Source organism: Zalophus californianus, chromosome 6 (genome assembly GCF_009762305.2).
Source record: "Zalophus californianus isolate mZalCal1 chromosome 6, mZalCal1.pri.v2, whole genome shotgun sequence".
Taxonomy (NCBI): domain Eukaryota; kingdom Metazoa; phylum Chordata; class Mammalia; order Carnivora; family Otariidae; genus Zalophus; species Zalophus californianus.
In genome coordinates this window covers 30318423-30336231 of record NC_045600.1, presented here as the reverse complement: position 1 = coordinate 30336231, position 17809 = coordinate 30318423, and the positions used below count along the sequence as shown (strand labels likewise).

General features: G+C 50.5%; 1 protein-coding gene across 1 annotated transcript in view; it reads right to left on the bottom strand.

The window, feature by feature from the left end:
- Window positions 1-1387: 1387 nt before the first annotated feature.
- MAP3K9 (mitogen-activated protein kinase kinase kinase 9) overlaps window positions 1388-17809 on the bottom strand; it is a 71297-nt gene continuing 54875 nt past the window's right edge. Inside the window, 7 exon segments of the mRNA XM_027570426.2 lie at window positions 1388-3936; window positions 5257-6060; window positions 6997-7109; window positions 8793-8861; window positions 11361-11514; window positions 12869-12991; window positions 14467-14707. Coding sequence (XP_027426227.2) covers window positions 3452-3936; window positions 5257-6060; window positions 6997-7109; window positions 8793-8861; window positions 11361-11514; window positions 12869-12991; window positions 14467-14707 — 1989 coding nt within the window. The 3' untranslated portion in view covers window positions 1388-3451.

Below are 17809 nucleotides of genomic sequence, written 5' to 3'. Positions count from 1 at the left end.
CCTTGACAGGGAAGCAGGTAATGGTTGCTTTTACAGGAAGGAAATTTGAGAGGAGCTAAAAACCAAGCCTGAGGCCAGAGACCAAAGCAGAAAGTGGAAGAGAGCCACCTTGTTCGGGGCTCAAGAGCTCGGTGCCTGACTCAGCAGCCAGCCCAAGCAGCTTTTCAATTTCTCTTCCTTTGAATTTCTTCCTCTTTAAGCATTTCCTCTTCTCCACCAGCAAGTATATCAGGACAATGATGCAATTTTGTAAAGTCAGGAGGAAAGGTTAGCATTATTCTGAGTTGACCCATGTAAAACATCATCATCACCACCTTCATCATTACTACCAGACCCTTGGGATACTACAGGATGCGAAGTGAAGAACATCCACCAAAGCTTCTTAGAAATAACATATTGGGAAAATGGGGACATCCACTCAGCCCCTGGCAGTGGCCTGGGTCCCCAAGGGTGTAAATAGAGGATAATCCTGTTTAGAATCCGTGGAAGGATCCAAGGAGGAAGAGCAGAGAGCAGTATCTGCTTTCTATCACCATCTTCCAGTAGTGAGCACCTGCCAAGAGCAGAGGGAAAGTGTTCCTGAGGAAAGCGAAGGAAAGAGAACAGGAGATGCTGGTTAATGCCACCGCAGGGGCTGATCCCAGCTTCAAGGCCTGCTCCTGACCATGACCACAGACACCAGGGAGCCGAAGTGGACGGAAAGCAAATCAAATCCATTACTATACAGGATCCTTATCCAACCAAGCCTTGCCCCAAAGAGAGAGACAGAGTGTGGTGGGCAGGGGCCCATCAGAGACAGGGTTTGGAGGAGCTGAGAAAGAACCCCTCCATCTTCGTGCAAGCTCACCGAAGCAGCTTCAGCCTAACCCCGCTTCTGCCTCTTGCATGTGCAATTCTACCCTCAGCAAAACCAGGCTTCCCTTGTCTCCCCTCTGGATGGTGGAGCAAGAAACGGGTTCCACCTCTCACTCAATGCCAAGTGGCCACCATTCAGCCTACACTGCAACAGTTATATGACCACTTCCAAAAAAGATGGCTGCAGCCTCAAAAAAACAACAAAAAGTAGAAAACAGTCAATTGCCTCACAGCACAGAGCACTGTCCAGAGCCAGCCGGGTTTGGATTTTGCTGTATGCTGCACCCCACCGAAGGGCCATTCAGTGGAGCCAAGCGTTCACAGATGCATTCGTGACTTAGGAACTGGGGCTATGGAGAGTCCAGCGAAGGGCACAGAAGAGACCACCTGCAGCCCTCTCCCCATCAAGAATGAAGGGGAGGGGCGCCTGGGTGGCTCAGTTGGTTAAACCGCTGCCTTCAGCTCAGGTCAGGATCCCAGGGTCCTGGGATTGAGCCCCACATCGGGCTCCCTGCTCATGCAGGAAGCCTGCTTCTCCCTCTGCCTGCCGCTCCTCCTGCTTGTGCTCTCTCCCTCTCTCTCTCTCTGTGTCAAATAAATAAATAAAATCTTTAAAAAAAAAAAAAAAAGAATGAAGGGGAGTCACTGGTTGGCTGGAACTGCGGCTAAGATTCACATTTCCCTTCTGGCCAAGGAGTGAGGGGATGGGGGCAAAACTCCTCTCTTACGGCCTTCCCTGCACAAAGCAAAGGAGAGATGAGCCACAACAGCAAAGCCCCAGAAGGCAACACACTGAGAGTGCCTCCCACCCAAGATGAGGTGGCACCCTTGCACCTTGTTTTAGGAGCCATTTGAAAACCAAGGTCACCCCTTTTTTCATTCCCAGGTTGGGACTTTATCAGTTAGAGAGAGAGACAGAGCAGTAACCAAACGCATCACCTGAGCCAGCTATGTCGCTGCCCACATTCTGGCCCCCAGGCAGCAAAGGCAGGGAGGCTGCAGGCTGTCCTGCAACATCTCCAGGGAACTATTCCATGATAGAGAACAGTGAAGCAACATTTGGAGAGTCTGGAGGGGAGAGGAGCATGACCAAAGGCTGTGCTCCCCATCCGGCTTATGAGTGTGTCCCGCACAAAGAAAACTGTTCACACTCAATACAGGAGGCCTCAGGGTAAGTGGAAAAGTGAAGGTACACAGGAGAAAGCTCCAGAAACAACTCAACATTCAAGTTAAGGAAGCAAATTCCAGAAAAGTCGGGGTTGGCCTCTGCTCTCCTTCTGACCCAGTTCAGGATCCAGAGCCCAGCATCAGGGGCCACCTGTGCATAGAGACAAGAGGCCGTGGTCAGTCTGCAGAGCCTGGGGCTTGCGTCACATTGGGGGCTCACTAAGCACCTTACAAACATCATGGCCTCACCGTATCCGTTTGCGGAAGGTACCACTAAGGCTCCGTTTTCCTTCAAGGGCATCCCAGAATGGATGGCCTGACTGAGAAGAAATCCTCTCAGTTCCAGCTCCCAGTGCCCAGGAGCCCCCAGCCCGCCCCCCACCGATATGCTCTTCTGGAGCAGTGCAAAGTTTCTACCAACCAAACTCATAACCCAAAGCCCACTGATCCCAGGGATGGGAGGAAAGATCAAGGGAAGGGCGTGACACACAAATATCAGACAACAAAATGGACCAGCACAGGAACTTTGTCTCTGGTTCCAGGACTGGCACTGGGGAGTGTGCCTCCCAAGAAACGATCCCTGGGATGAGCATGTTTGTGGCAGACACGGGTCTGGCCATGTCCAGACCCCAGGTGGGAGCTGGATGCCATCAACAGGTGCTGGTTTCTGCCCTTATTTGCATGTTTCCAAAAGGAACAAGGACAGACTCTGTGACCCTCTTGGCTGCCACTCGACTCTGGGTTTCCTGACTCCTTCTCCTTCCCTCACAGTTCTCACTGAGGCAGGTCCCTTCACCCCTGCGAGGCTCAACTAAATCAGGGGGCACCTGGAAGCGCAGGCAGGTCACCGCCAGGTCCGTCCACTCCTGCGCCCACGCCTTCGGTCCCCCAGCTGGCACATGAGGGCTGAGGACCCGGAAAAACTCCTATCTCACTTCAACTGAGATTCTGACTCATGGGTGTTGGGGAAGAATGTAGAAGAGGAAGAAAATCACTCAGAGAACCTCCAATACTGGTGTTTGGGAAGGCGGACGGCAGGGCTAACAAAAGGACTCCAGGACAGGCTCTGGGCTCACCCAGGGGGCCGAGGAGAGGGGGCAGCAGACAGATTAGGCTGAGCGACCCTGTGGGGTCACCCTAAAGGCGAGGAAGAGTGTGGAGGCTGGGGGACATGCACGCACCCCTCCCTCCCCTACACAGCCAGAGCTGATGGCCACAGCCCCTTCTGGTGGACGTGGGCAGAAAGGCCCTGCAGGGCAGGGGACCCTCTCAAGTGGCCCCGCTTCCACCCTTCCATCTTCAAAGTGCATTATCAGTGCAAGAAGTAGGGCTGGATTTCAGGGGGTCCAACTCTGAGAAAGGGCTGTGCCAGCCAGCTCCCCCAATCTCCTCCTGCTTCCCCCTTGGCTGCCCCCCAACCCTTTTCATGCTAAGACCAGAACTCTTGCTGAATCTCATAAGGGGCAGGCCTGTGTGTGTTCAGTTCAGCTCTGCACAGTGGCACAGTGCTGTCCTGACTCTGGCCCTCCGCGTCCAGGTCCAGAAGCGTCCGCTCGGCGGGGGGCAGCGGCCCCGCCTGGAACGGGAGCAAGGCGGGAAGTCCAGGCCGCTCCTCCACAGTGCTGCTGCTGCTAGCAAGGCAGGAGTCCAGGTTGCTGGGCGTCTCCGTGCTGGAGCTGTTGGCTGGGGAGGCGCTGCGGGCGTGGCTGGGGGACACGAACCACCAAGGGTCCAGCCGTTGCCGGTTGGCAGAAGGACGTGGCCGAGGCAAAAACTCCAGGGTCTTGGGTCTCTCCAGGGTGGAGTCCTGCTGTGTGTTCCAGCGCCTTGGGGTTGGGGGAAAGACCACATTGGGGTCAGGGAGACGGGGGAATTCACCTGGGTCTCGGCTGGGGCTGGGGGTTTTCAACATTCCTGGTCAAAGAGACAGAGGGGGAAGCATCAGATGACAGCACCACATTTCTGGGCCAGGTATACACCGCTCCCCCCCACCACCCCAGCTGCCACATCCCTAGTCACTGGGACTAACCCGACTAACAAATGTTTAATGAGAGCCTACTGTGTGCCGTGCAGTGTGCTGGGAGGCAATGGGGATACAGTAGTGAACCAGAAGGCCAGAAGGCCACTGTATCTGATAATAAAAATAGTCACGGGACATACGGAGGTCACATCTGTAATGAAGAAGCTTAAAGCAGAACTATGCCCCACGGGCCACGCTGTGTTGGCAAATAAAGCTTTAGTGTAACACAGCCACACCTATTGCTCGCTCTCCCACTGGGGCAGCAGTGTTGAGTAGTTACAACAGAGACCATGGGACCCACAAAGTCTAAAATATTTACTATCTGGCCTTTTACCAAGAAAGTTCGCTGACCCCTGAGACTCAAGGAAGGGTCTGCTTATTCCCAGTTCATTCAGTGAATAAACATGGGAGGCAGGAGCAAATCTAGGCATCAGAACTCCAAAGATGAGTCATAAGGTCTGCTTCCCAAAGCGGACACACATCTGAGTTCAACAGAAAAAATCTAAAGAGGGGAGGGGCAAGCTGAAGGGGGAAATACAACTGTTTACTCAAAGATCACTGAACTCTCAGTTGCCATCTGGTCATCTTCTACTGGGTGAGAGGGGTTTCCGAGTAAGGCGTAGGTCTCTAGGGAGCAGGGGATGGTGATGGGAATGACCTGGGTTACCTACGGCCAGGTGGCTGGGTGTCAGACAGAGAAGGCAGGCATATGCCGGCCTCAGCAATTTACCTGCATCCCTCTCCATGTCCGGGGAGTCAGCAATGAGTAAGGGACGAGTGACGCGGGGCAGGATGCATAGGAGGAAGCTGGCCTGTGAGTAGGACAGGCGCAAGCCCAGCCACGTGGCACCGAACACCCCTCCTAGTGCAGGGCGGCACTCCTTCCGGAGCGTCGGTCTCCACTTCCGGGAACAAGCGAGCTAGGCCCCTGCCCCACCAGTACCCTGCAGGCACGGCGCTGTGTGCTCCAAGACCCAGAGCCCGAATTTCCCACGGGAGCCCTGGGCCTGATCCTTCCTAGAAGCTGCCTGTCTCCCCCGACTGAGGCACTCTCCCCACAGAGAGAAGGTAGCCAGCCTGGCCACCTCTCCAACCCCAGGGCAGCATGTCCCGGCGGGCTGAGCCAGAGGAGGAACGGCATCCACTCCAATGCTGCCACTCCTGGCGGAGGCACAAGGGCAGGAAAGAGAAAAGAGGAGGAGGGCAGGACTCACCTGCTCCGGGGCTGGGGCTCAGCCCATTGCTGGAGGGGCTCCTGCTGGCTAGGAGAGCCACTGGCTTGAGGGCCCCATCAGAAGGAGTCCGCCGGTGGCCACTGGGCTGTGTGGGGGCCGTGAGGGTGACGTGGGTAGGAGTCAGGGATTGGTTAGGGTCTCGTTTGAAGCGCTCCACTCGGACGTTGACCAGGGGGTTGTGGGTGCAAGGGCTCAGGGGCGGGGCCTTGACCGGACTGACGGGCATCTCGTACACCACGATCTCATCGCTGTCAGAACGCAGCAGGGAGCGGGTGGAGTTGCACTCGGAGATGGAGGATAGAGAAAGCAGCGTTAGGGAGGCAGAGGGGTCTCCCAGCAACAGCATGGGCTCCTCCTTCTTGAAGAGCTTCCGGGATGGGGGGCTGGTGCTCCGACGAGGACGGCTGGCCCTCTGGAAAAGACCCTCACGCCTCTTCTTCTCCTCCCGGGCTGGGGGCTCAGGCTCCTCCGGGGGAAGCAGCTGGTACTTGCCAGCTTCCAGCAGGTCGAACCCCAGGCCGGTGGCCGCGAGAACGGCCCCACAGCCGAGCAGAGCCACCTCACAACGGCGGTGGTGGCCGCCACCCCGCTTGAGGCTGTTGGTGGGCGTCAGCTGAGGGGTACTGGTGGCTGAGTTGACGGGGGTGGGCTCCTCGTGGACTCCATCACTGCAGGGGCCCTCTCCATCCTCTCCACGAGGGAATGGGATACAGAGGTAGGACTGGTTGGGTGAATGCTGCAGACGACTCTCCCCACTCCTTGGGCCTTCGCTGTCCTCATCCTCTGTGAAGAAGAGAGGAAAGGGGGGGAACAGGAAACGGGAATGAAGCAGCAAGAGCAAGAACCCCGTCCTTCTCCCCGGCCCCGGGCCTCCTGGTGGAGCGTCAGGAACGCAGAGTCTCACAGGCGGGATGAGGAACCGGGCAGTGAACCCACAGAGCTTGTCCTCCACACTCAACTGTGACCAACATGAGGAAATCACTCTCCATTCCAGAGCCTCTTTTCCTGTTTTCAGAAAAGGAAATCTGCTACTTTTCTACTTCGTTCATTAGGATCCTCAACACAAGAGGTACAGTGTGAGTTTCCTAGAATAGTGGGTAGAACAGAAACATTCCTAACTTTTTTGCACCTTAAAAGTGGAAGGGACCTTGAATTTCTAGGATGGTCTAGAGCCCCCTCTTAAGAGCAATGGATTGGAATCCCCTCCACAGGTGAAGGTGCATCTACTCTATAAACCTACCTACTACGACCTTGGAAACCTTCAGAGAGAAGAGGACTTACTATCTGAGAGAGCCTGGAGGAGACCTTACCCATTCAGCAGGCACAGGCAAGTGGAAAGCTTCCTTGGAGAAAGGAAGAAACCATCTCCTGTTTTGCAGACTCCCCACATTAAGATACAAAGGAAAGCGACCCAGCAAAGGAAAATGCCTGATTCAAGGCCTCACCCTCTGCACTGCCCTAAGGAGACTACACCTGACTCCCTGGGATAGGAGGCCAAGGGCAGGCCCCATGGCAGCAGTAGGAAGAAATTGTGATTTGGGAAGGTTCGATGAAATGGGAGTAGAGCAAGCGAAGAAGGAACTGGGTGGGGGCCCGGGAGTTGGGTAAAAGAGGAGACGACCCCCGTGAAGTGGCACTAGGGGTCCTCAAACAGTCCCAGAAGGTTGGCCGAAATTTCCCTGAGGAAACAGGGACAGTCAGGACAAAGGCAATGCTCACCCATCTCCGTAAGGCTGGTGAACCCTGGCAGGGCTGGGCTACTCCTCGGGCCCTTCCCCAGATTGGGGGCACTGGACGACCACTGTTTGTATCCATCTACCAGGGACTTGAGGCTAAATGGGAGGAAACGAGGAAACTGTGAGAACTGGTTACTTCCCTTACTCCACTCTCACCTCCACAGGCCTGTGTAAAAGTCTCTCCCTGTTAGCTTAATTCCACCAAAGCCCAAGAACCTTGGGGTACAGGCAACAAACATAACTGAGTCCCCTCGCATCACAAACAGAAGTGCACATGCTCTAGGAAAAGAAAAGCAGGGCCATGAACCCACCCCTTCACATGCTGTTATGGAGCCAGGGAAAGATCTAGCAGGCAGGCTGGCAAGAGGACAGGAAGAATGAGGGCTGCCCAGCACTGGCCCAGGTCTTGCCCGAGCCCATCTTCCACAAGAGGCCATCACTCTGGGACACTGTCTACAGCACAGTGTTGACATCAGGGGACACCACAATGCCAGGCAAGCCCCGGGCAGATGAGCTAGCAGACATGGACGGGCCAGGTTACTCCACTCAGACCCTTTCTCCACTCCTGTCAAGCTTATGGCATGCTTAGGCAACTTTCAAAGCCAGCCACTTTTTTTTTTTTTTTGCCAGCCACTTTTTAAAAACAAAAACCAGGGTGCCTGGGTGGCTCAGTCGTTAAGCGTCTGCCTTCGGCTCAGGTCATGATCCCAGGGTCCTGGGATCGAGTCCCACATCGGGCTCCCCGCTCCACGGGAGGCCTGCTTCTCCCTCTCCCACTCCCCCTGCTTGTGTTCCTGCTCTCGCTATCTCTCTCTGTCAAATAAATAAAATCTTTTAAAAAATAATAATACAAAATAAAAATAAAAACAAAAACCAGCCAACAAAGCTGCACCAACCCAGTGCAGACAGACCTATGGGACAGACCTATGTGGGGAGTACATAATACTGTACTCGAGCCCCTGGTCTGTCTGGGAACGGAGAGGAAAAGGGCAAGAGCTTGCTTTCAAATCCCTGTGATGAGCTCAGACTCACAAGCCAGTAACTCTGAGGATCCTGACGGGGTACCCCACCAATCCCCTCATACGATGGGGGAATCAGAGGCCCAGAAGCACTGGTCTTTTCTCTAACGGACAATAAAGAGGGAAGACTGAGGAAATCTCTAGGTTATCGTTGCCTTGGAAATACCAGGATTATAATCAGAGGTGGCTCTCATTTTAGGGCCAGAAAAAGCTATTCAAATAAAGCCCACTCTTCCGAGTCCATCCTGAGGGAGAGAGAAGGACCAATGGGTTCCCCTCATTTCAGACCTCTGTTTCAAGTGCTATCAGAAATACCAGCAAATTCAAGTACATTCCAGCCACCAGTGGTTTCCACCAAAATACACAGCCAGAGATAAGCATGCTGCTACACCCACAGCCTGGGACTTCTAACTGATAATCTTCTAACATCACCTCCAGCTCTGGGTTCAAGGGAATCCAGATTAGCAAAGTCAAAGCCAGTGCTAAAGATGAAAGGATAAATAGCCTTGTGTTGTCACCCTATAACTAGGGGTACCAGGAGAATCCCAACAACAGGAGTGGTCAGGGAAGGGAGAAAAGGGAAAGTGCAGACCAACACAGGAAGCTCCCAGCGTGCACGAGGGTACCGCTTTAAAGAAAAAAAGTCAGCACAGCCTTGGCAATAATGACGCTCAATTCTACAGGGTGTGCCGTGAGAACAAGGAAATGGAAGGGGGACTATTATGAACACATTCGATGGAAGGGTGATGATTAGACTCACCCCAGGTGGAAATGTGGAGATTCTGATGGGGTACTTAAACCATTAGCTTTCTCACGTCTCTGAGGGGATCTTCAATGAATAAAGAAAATCAGTAGTAGGTGACAGTGGGTACATCCAACTCAGCCTCTCCCACATGGGAGCCCTCAAGGCTGGACTCCAGCCATGTGGCCAGCTGCCTTCCTCTTGCCCGGTCAGCACAACCCGCACCATGCAGAAATCTTAATGAGGTGGCCGTGCCTGAGCTGCCACAGGCCCAGGACCTCCCAATCTGTGGGACAAAGGTCCCCAAGCCACCACAGCATAACTGCAGAGACCATGTGAATCCACAGATACCCAAGCTGTCTACGAGCAAGTACATGTTTCCTATAAGATAAATACTATTTTTTAAAAGGATGGAGATGCACATTCACTTAACATTACTGAATTCAATATAGCTTTTTATTGTTACATATTTTCTTCTGTTAATAGGGACTAAAGCTAGAAATATTGTCACACAGAGACTCTCAAAAATTTCTGCCATTAAAGAGGTCTTTACTCAAGAATGAATGGAATATATTTTATTTCTTGAATAGGAATTGAGACTCATAAAAAATTAAGTCATATTTTGAACTGTTTCAACAGTTTTGAGGACAAGTCTATGCAACGGGGAAGAAAATGCCAAAATTAGTATTTTGGAATGTGAAATAAAGTTAATTTACTAGCAAGACAAAAAATATCTATAAATGAAACAGAACTAGAGAAACTACTGGGATCCACAGATTTACTACCTGGTAAATCCTATCAGGAATCACACGAACGTCAGAAATACCAAGGGATTCAGGGTGACTGAGTTTCTCAGACCCACCTCAACCCTACTCGACCCCAGGGCTCAAGGGAAATCAAACTGAGCAGCTCTTGCCTCTCCAGAACCTTCTACAGCAGAGCAATTTACCATTCCTAGAGGACTCAGTCACGGAACTCTTACGGAGCTTAGGCAGTCGACCCTACATACCTAATCTTCCCTTCCTTCCTTCCTTTTCCTTCTCCTTTTCATTCTTTTTCTTTCTCTCTCTTTCCTTCTTTGTCTTTCTCTCTCTTCCTTCCTTCCTTCCTTTTCCCTATTCCAAGGCATCTAGTGATTTCTAAAGCCTGGCTTCAAAGAGTCAATCCTGTATGCACCAAATTGATATTTTCACCTTTCGCTCAGATCTGACATGAGAAAACAGATTTGGGACCTGAAATCTTAGGATTCAAAGGAATACCAGAGCCAGGTCCAGGTCCAGGCACAAGCTCAGAAAAGTCACAAAAAGGGAGAAGGGGGTTGCTGCTTCTTCGCACACTTAGAAAAGTCAAGAAAGGGGATTCTAGATTCTAACGCCAAGAATAAGAATGGCAAACCACTACGCTCATTCTTCAGGGGTGACACAGAAATTGCATGAGAAGCACAGAAGAACCATCACGGCAGATATTTACACAGGCTCACTACGAGCCAGCTAATCTTGCCAGCACTTCCCAAAGAGGAACTTGTTTAATCCTTGCATCAATTCCATGAGGTGGGTGCTGGCATAACCCCCGTTTTACAGACGAGAAAACATAAGGCCACATGGCGAGGCAGGCTGGGGTCAGCGGTGACGCTCGCCACTGCTTAACTCACTATGAGGGACTGGCCGCCGAAGAACTGGGACTTGAGAGAATTTAACTTGGAAGCCACAGGAAGAACACAAGCACATCCAAGACACAAAGCTGGGTCTTGTGCTTTGCCCAGAGGGCGTGCTCACACCTGTCAGGGTGGCTATGAGGTGAGGCCTAAAAGAAGTTCTAGTGGGCCCGTGATGTCATGAGCACAGGGTGTTATAGAAGACTGATGCATCACTGAACTCTACCCTCTGAAACTGTTAATTAATTAGATTTAAATAAATTTAAAAAAAAAAGAAGAAGAAGAAGAAGAAGACGTTCTGGTGGCCTTGGAGTTAACATCTGAGTGCACTGACTACCAGGGCTGGAATATTCTGTCCGCTGTGTCGGGATAAGTCTCCAAGTCAAGGGAGTCCTGGAGGCCCTGCTCTTCCTTCTCTTGGCTCTGAGCGGATGATTGAAGGGGAAGAGCCAGACAGAAGAAGAACATCTGGTAGAACTCTTCACATTCGGTTACTGCTCGGTTTACTTGCTGCTCTGAGTCAGACGCCTCCAGGGGTCAGCAAACTCTACCTGGAGGGCTAACTCCTGTCCACCGCCTGTTTACAAAGTTTTACTGAGTAAACACAGGCATGCGCCTTCATTTATGTATGGCCCGTGGTCTGCTGCTTTGGTACTGTAACACAGGAGCGGAGGAACTGCAAAAGAGATTATAGGACCCTCAAAGCCTAAAACATTTACTGTCTGGCCCTTTACACAAAAAGTATGCTGAGCCCCGTCCTAGGGGAGGTTCTAGGGAGCAAGGAGATTGGAAAACCGTTGGAAAGAGCAAGAGGCTTGTAATTTCTCAGAAAGCAACGGGACACACAACAGAGAAAAAGTATTTCACATCACAGTTTTAAAAGGGAATACCCATCTTTAAGCAGAAAGAATCTCACACATTCTGGCTCTTACCCTTCATCTCCTGAGGCGAGCTCCTTCTGACCAAGCGTACTTGGCCCCCACGTCCGTCCTTTCTTCTTCGGGGCCCTCTTCTCCTCCTCCTCCCCTTCCTCTTTCGGGATGACTGAGCCCCGGCCCCAGGTTTTGCTGTTTTCACCTGGTGTCACTGTGAATAACAAAAGTTGGATGGGACCTGGAAAAAAGATAGGCAGGGTCCCCCCAAAACTAGCCTCTACCTCACCAGACAGACACAGACATACACACACACACACACACACAGAGTCGCAGGGAAGAAGTCACACCTCCTCAAAAACTCTATGCCCGAGTGGAGCCTTCAAGTCCTCAGGCACCAATCACTGAGCACTCTCAAAGTCCCAAACATGGAGAAACGTCCCAGATTCTCCTAAGTCCAATGCAAAGCTGGAGCTCAGGCCAGCCAGACAGCAGAGTTCCAAACAGATCTGACTTAAGGAACTTGTTTTGTTGGGTGGAACTGGACCGGGAGTGGGTGGGGAAGGAGGTAGGTAGGAGAGAAAAAAACATAACGGGGTAAGGAAGACTTGGAAGTGCAGAAAAGAATTTTGGTAAGAAAGGAAGACAATGAGGAGCTCAAGACTATGGAGCAGTTGGTGAGGAGGAGCAGGAGGGGAAGGAACAGGCCTAGAGAAGTACAACGGGTAAGAGGAACGTTCTTCGGCCACTGCTACCTTACAGCAAAAGTTGAAACCCAAATGCTTCAGAGACTAGGCTTACATCATAAGTGACCGGATGGTTTCAGACACCAAAAAACAGGAGCTGAGGGGACTGAGGCAAAATACAGAGCATATGGAAGCCACCATTGCTTCCAGTCAACTGTGGCCACATGAAAAAGGGGAATCCACAGATATGAATGGATTTTCCAAGGACAGCCAGCTAGGGCTTGTTTCAGTTTTTGTTTTTAAGTGAAATTTCTATCTTTAAGTTAGGGAAACAACTCCATTCATACACACACATGTGTGTGTGTAAATTCTTTTTAATAAACACCGTGGTAAAAATAAAATTGGTCCAGACTTGGCCAATCACAAAGTATTTGGCAAGTTCCCTTAGGACCTACACTTTGAAAACACCCTTCCCTGGGAAGCATGAACAAAAGAAAAACAACGATGCCCCAAATATGGCAGAGCACACACAAGGTCCCCAGGCGAGGGTACCAACCAACTCAGGCCAGGTACCAGGCTATCTATCTCACACACCAGTTTCCGAATTGCTTTGTGGTTCACGAAAGATCCTGTCAATACCCACAAACCCCTCTGCTGGTCTCTAAGAGGAAAAGTAGGGGGGGAGTAGTATAAAGCTAATGGAAAGAGACAAGAAGGAGGGCTAAGGGTTTGCGTACATATGTGCATGTATATACACATTGCCGAGGAGAGGTGGCAGAAGTTATGGATGGAGCAAGCCTGGGCCAGTCGGTGGCTGGACAGAGCAGGGGACAGATGCCCCTGGTGTGTTCTGGCCCCAACTAATTTGGGAAACAGTCTCACACTGGATGGCTCGAAGGCGAGGAATGATGGTGGGGCTCGCAGGAGGACTGGAGCGGCTGTTGATGAGACTCTTCCTTTTATCCATGGTGGGGGAGGCCTGAACCGTGAACTTGTGCTGGAAATCTGCTTGGGGAAAGACAGACATGTGTGTGCATTAGAATTTTCCCATAACCCAGGTCCTGTGAGAAAAGTGGTATGTCCTGGCAGGCTTGAGGGACAGGCCCTTGTTTCCTAAGAAGCGACTTGTTCGCCTGGGAAATGTTCTTTTTCAGAATCATCTCTTTCTCCACAAAGATGGCAGGACAGCAAGATGAACGTATGAGGAGAAGGAAAATTCACTCTCCAAGTCAACCTCATCTACAGTGTACATAGGTGTAGTAATTATAGATTTACAATAGTTTTCTTAAGATCATGAGACTTGCTGATTATTCTAGGAAATCTAACTTACAATTCTGTTTCTAACAATCTATTAGGACAGGCCCCCTTTTCTCATGGACCAAAGCAGGGGCACGGATGCTTCTCACTAAGGGCAGGCAGAGCAGAGTAATGATGACTAATCCTTGGTGGGAACCTAGGGAAGTGAGCACATGGGGCTAATGGTCCAAACTGTTTTCCAAAGACAGTTACAGCACAGCATAAAGAAGGTAAACCTTATAGCCCTGGATTTCTAAGCCCCAGTGTCCTCATCTATCAAGAGGTGTAATAAACAGCTGAGTGTCTGCCCGTAGGTCCCCTGGCTAGACGTGATCTCCCTGAAGGAGGGAGCTACTGTTTCCTTCTGAGCTTCCCCAGCTCACAGGAGCTTGCCACCACATGTGACATGCTCAAGAGGGGCTCACAGACTCTGTGTTGCCTGGCCAAAAAATGTGCAACAAGGACACTGGTAAACACGTCCCACAAATTCATCCACTGAATTTCACTGAATGAATTCCCTTGTCTGTACTGAAGCCATTATCCCGGTGCTTAAAATCCTCCACTACTGTCCCTATGATGTTATTTTCCCTTGGTGTCCTTACACCCCTACTGAGTTTGCTTCCCAGGACCTTATATAGGCTTAGAATACAATAAACACACACTTGAGCACTCACCTCCCCGTAAAGATTCTAATTCATAGTTTCTTATTACTCTGCATTTTCCCAAGGCTGAATATCCTAGAAATGTACCTTTATTCACCCAACATGCTTCTGAAAGGTTGTATACAAATCAAATTCCTACCCGTGAATCCTAATCTCAACTGCAGGCAGAAACTAGTTATTTAGAGAAACCCTGAGATGAGCTATTCTGCAAAGCCCTGAGTTCTCCATGTGAGCCACCATGCTGCTAGCAGTCTGGACCGTGCCTGCCCGTCAGGTTCACCCATCACCAGTTTGTCTTCCTTCCCGGTCTGTGTTTAGTCACACTCAACAACTCCCCCGGAGCAGGGTAGCTTTGCCATGGGCCAGTCTTCCCCCCTGAGTGGAACGGCCCACTTCGACCCAGCCCCGTTCAGAGACCCAGAGCCTCCTGCCTCCCAGCCCGTCCCGGGTTCCCCCAGGTCCCTGGCCACAGAGCCTGCCACCATGCCCCCCTCACCTCCCAGCAGGTCCCCGGCCACTGACCAGAAGGGAGGCTGATGCGGTTCCCATCCTTGAGCTTCAGCCGGCTCTTCCTAAACTTGCCCTTGCGTTTCTTCACCCGGGGCTTCTCCTGGCACAGCTGGTGGATGATGATGTTGAGCTCCCGCTCCAGGATGTCGATCTCCCGCTCGGCCAGTTCCTGCTCGCGGCGCCGCAGCAGCTCCTCCTGGGTCTTCTGCTGGAGCGCGGCCCGCGTCAGCTCCTCCTCCCAGGTGCGGAGCTCCTGCAGGGGCAGAAGCATGGCAGCAAAGAGCGGGTGCTCACTGCAGGCAGGGAGGCTGAGGGCCCCTGAGGGCCATACCTCCAAACCCTTAGTCCCAGGCGGAGGCGCTGGTAAAAGGAATCCCTGACCACCCTGGAGGCTGGATGCCGGGCAGGGGCAGGCTCAACCCAGCCACACTGAGGACATAGGTATGGCAGCCCTGGAGACAGAGGCTGAGAGCTCCTAGTTGCTCCTTGATTACGGATCACGACTGCCTGTGACTGGAAAATATAGGGGTTTGGGCAGAAAATATCATCATGTACTTAAATTTTACAGACTTGGTTATATTTTCATTTTTTCCCACCATATAAAGGATGTTTTTTAAACCAGAGTCAACTCGACGCGACCTAGCTTAAAATGTGCCCACTATAAATGAATCACCCTCAATTGCCTAACATTCAAATAAAAATGTATTTCCTGAGCGATTGTTCAAAAGCTGGTGAGGCATGTCTTCTAAACCTCTACTCAGTTGGTGAGTGAATCCACGAAAGCATGTGGTTTGAACTCTCATCTTGAAGGACAACCACGTGCTCTGGAAGGTTCGTGACAGCACAGCAAAGAGAAGAGAAAACATTTCCCAAAGTCTCTGCCAGGCACTGCTCTAGGACCGCTGCTGTATTAGACGAGCAGAACCTCTTCCCTGCCTCCCCTTTTCCCTTCTGCATGAATTTATATATGTACACCGGCACGGAGCTCCTGAGGTGAGGTGGGGGGTGGGGGGAGGCATATGGAATCAGGAAACGGGAGAGCAAACAGGAAGGAGAACTGAATATGTGCGTACAATTGTCAACTCTGGAATCTGAACTGTTAGTGCTGCTTACCCAGGACGTAAGACTGACGTGGGGTGGGATGAAGCGCTAAAACTTAAAAGTGGGGCATTTCTTCAATAAAGCAGCCAGAGCAACACTTCTGCGGCCGAAACTTAGAATTTCTCCATGGAATGCTCCACTGTAAGAAGTCATTCTGCACTATAGCAAAACACTGTAGAAAGGGAGCCGAGAGCTAAGAAAAAGTATGTGAGCACATACTGGGGAAGCTGAGCAATGGGTAGAGAACAGAGACAAGAGGGGAATGAATATTCTGATGTTAGGAACTTTTCATTCAACTTGCCCTCCATTCTCAAGAGAGTATCAAAACTGATAATAAAAATAAATTGATAATAAAAATGATAGAAAGGCAGAGAAGTGAGAAAAGGACTAGCACCTTGAAAACTGTCTTTGGAGGCACCTGGGTGGCTCAGCTTGTTAAGTGTCTGACTCTTGGTTTCAGCTTGGGTTACGATCTCAGGGTTGTGAGATGGAGCCCCACGTCAGACTCTGTGCCGTGGAGCCTGCTTGGGATTCTCTCTCTCCCTTTCCCTCTGCCACCCCACCCTCTCTCTCCCTCTCAAAAAAAAAAAAAAGAAAAGAAAATTGTCTTGTACGTGATGGGTGCTCAGTGTCAATGAATGAATGAATGAGAATGAAGGAAGGGAAGACAGAATTCAATTTTATAAATGCAATCCTTTATGGGAACCCAGATTCATCCTAAGTGTCTGAGAGATGAGCCTGAACTTCTGAACTTCTCCTTCTTCAATGAAATAAGCCCCAAACAGATTCACTGTTGTATGCCCCACACCCCCACCCCCAAAGCCTTGGCTCTCCTTGTCCCACTACTTTGTTTTCACCATCAGGAGAAGAAAAACATGGAAGATTCAGAAAAATCATTCTTGGCTGGTTGATTCTGCTGCTAGATGGGAAAGTTAAAAAGTTCAAGCTAATTTCAGCCTTCCTAAGTCTTCTTCTCCTACCTGCTCTTATCTAGGGGATGGTTTGTGTTATAGCCCCTTCCTTTGAGGGAACTCAGACCCCAGTCCAGAGACAAATCCATCATCACTATACCTGGAAGTGGTAAATTGAGACAAGCTGAGAATGAGCTGAATCATATGGGAAACAAGGACATTTATGGAGTACTCGCCAATGGCACCATATATCGGCAAGACTCTCAAACATGGTAAGTCTCCTCCTTGTGAAACACCATTTGGGGATCAGCCTCCTACTATGCAGATCATATCATCTGCATACAGTGATTTAAAGGGCATCTCCCCAGAGAGAAAGCTCATCTTCCATCCCTCACCCCCACTTCCCCAACTAGGAGCTCATAATGGACAGACACCGTAGCACAATGGTTAAGAGCAAGGATTCTGGAACACACTGCCTGAATCGTGGCCTGAGGCGAGTTACCAGGGGCATTATACGTAACATGGAGTTAACCGCACTGACATCACAGTTTTTTACATAAGACAGTTATTATCTTATTATGTAAGATTATGTAAGAATTCATATAAATCACTTTATAACAGAGCATGGCACATAGTACATGCTCTATAAATGTTAGCTGTTATGAAAATGGGTTTGGCTTCTCCTACTAACTACCCACAACAAAATCCAACTTTCATTTTTCTTACTGGAGGGTACCCTTGTAATTTCATCAATCAAAAGAAAGAAAACCAAGAATCAAGTGATTCAACAATATAAAGGGCCAGCAACTCTAGGTTTCTTCTAGTTGGAATAGCATTAGTAACAGGAGTACCCTCTTTTTTTTTTTTTTTTAAGATTTTATTTATTTACTCACCGAGAGAGAGAACATGAGCAGGGAGAGGGGCAGAGGGAGAGGGACAAGCAGACTCCCTGCTGAGCGGGGAGCCCGCCATGGGGCTCGATCCCAGGATCCTGAAATCATGACCTGTGCCAAAGTCAGATTCTTAACTGAGTGAGCCACCCAGGCGCCCAAGAAACACCCTCTTTCAATCATTCTGCCCAGTGGTCAGTGCTGGTCCCTTCCCCCCACCCAGGTCCTAAAAGATGTGTCATAAGCTCACTCCCTTCCCCTGCAGAACACTCACTGACCTGCCAAATAGTACCAGGTTTAGGATTGCTATGTGGCATAAAAAGAGGCTTATCTCTTCAAATCAGCTCCAGAAATGATTTTTAAGTCATTTGTTTAGGCAAACAATATTGGAGAGAAGATGTGGTTAGAATCAGAAGACCCAGGTTGAAGATTCTGTTTTCCCACGTACTGGCT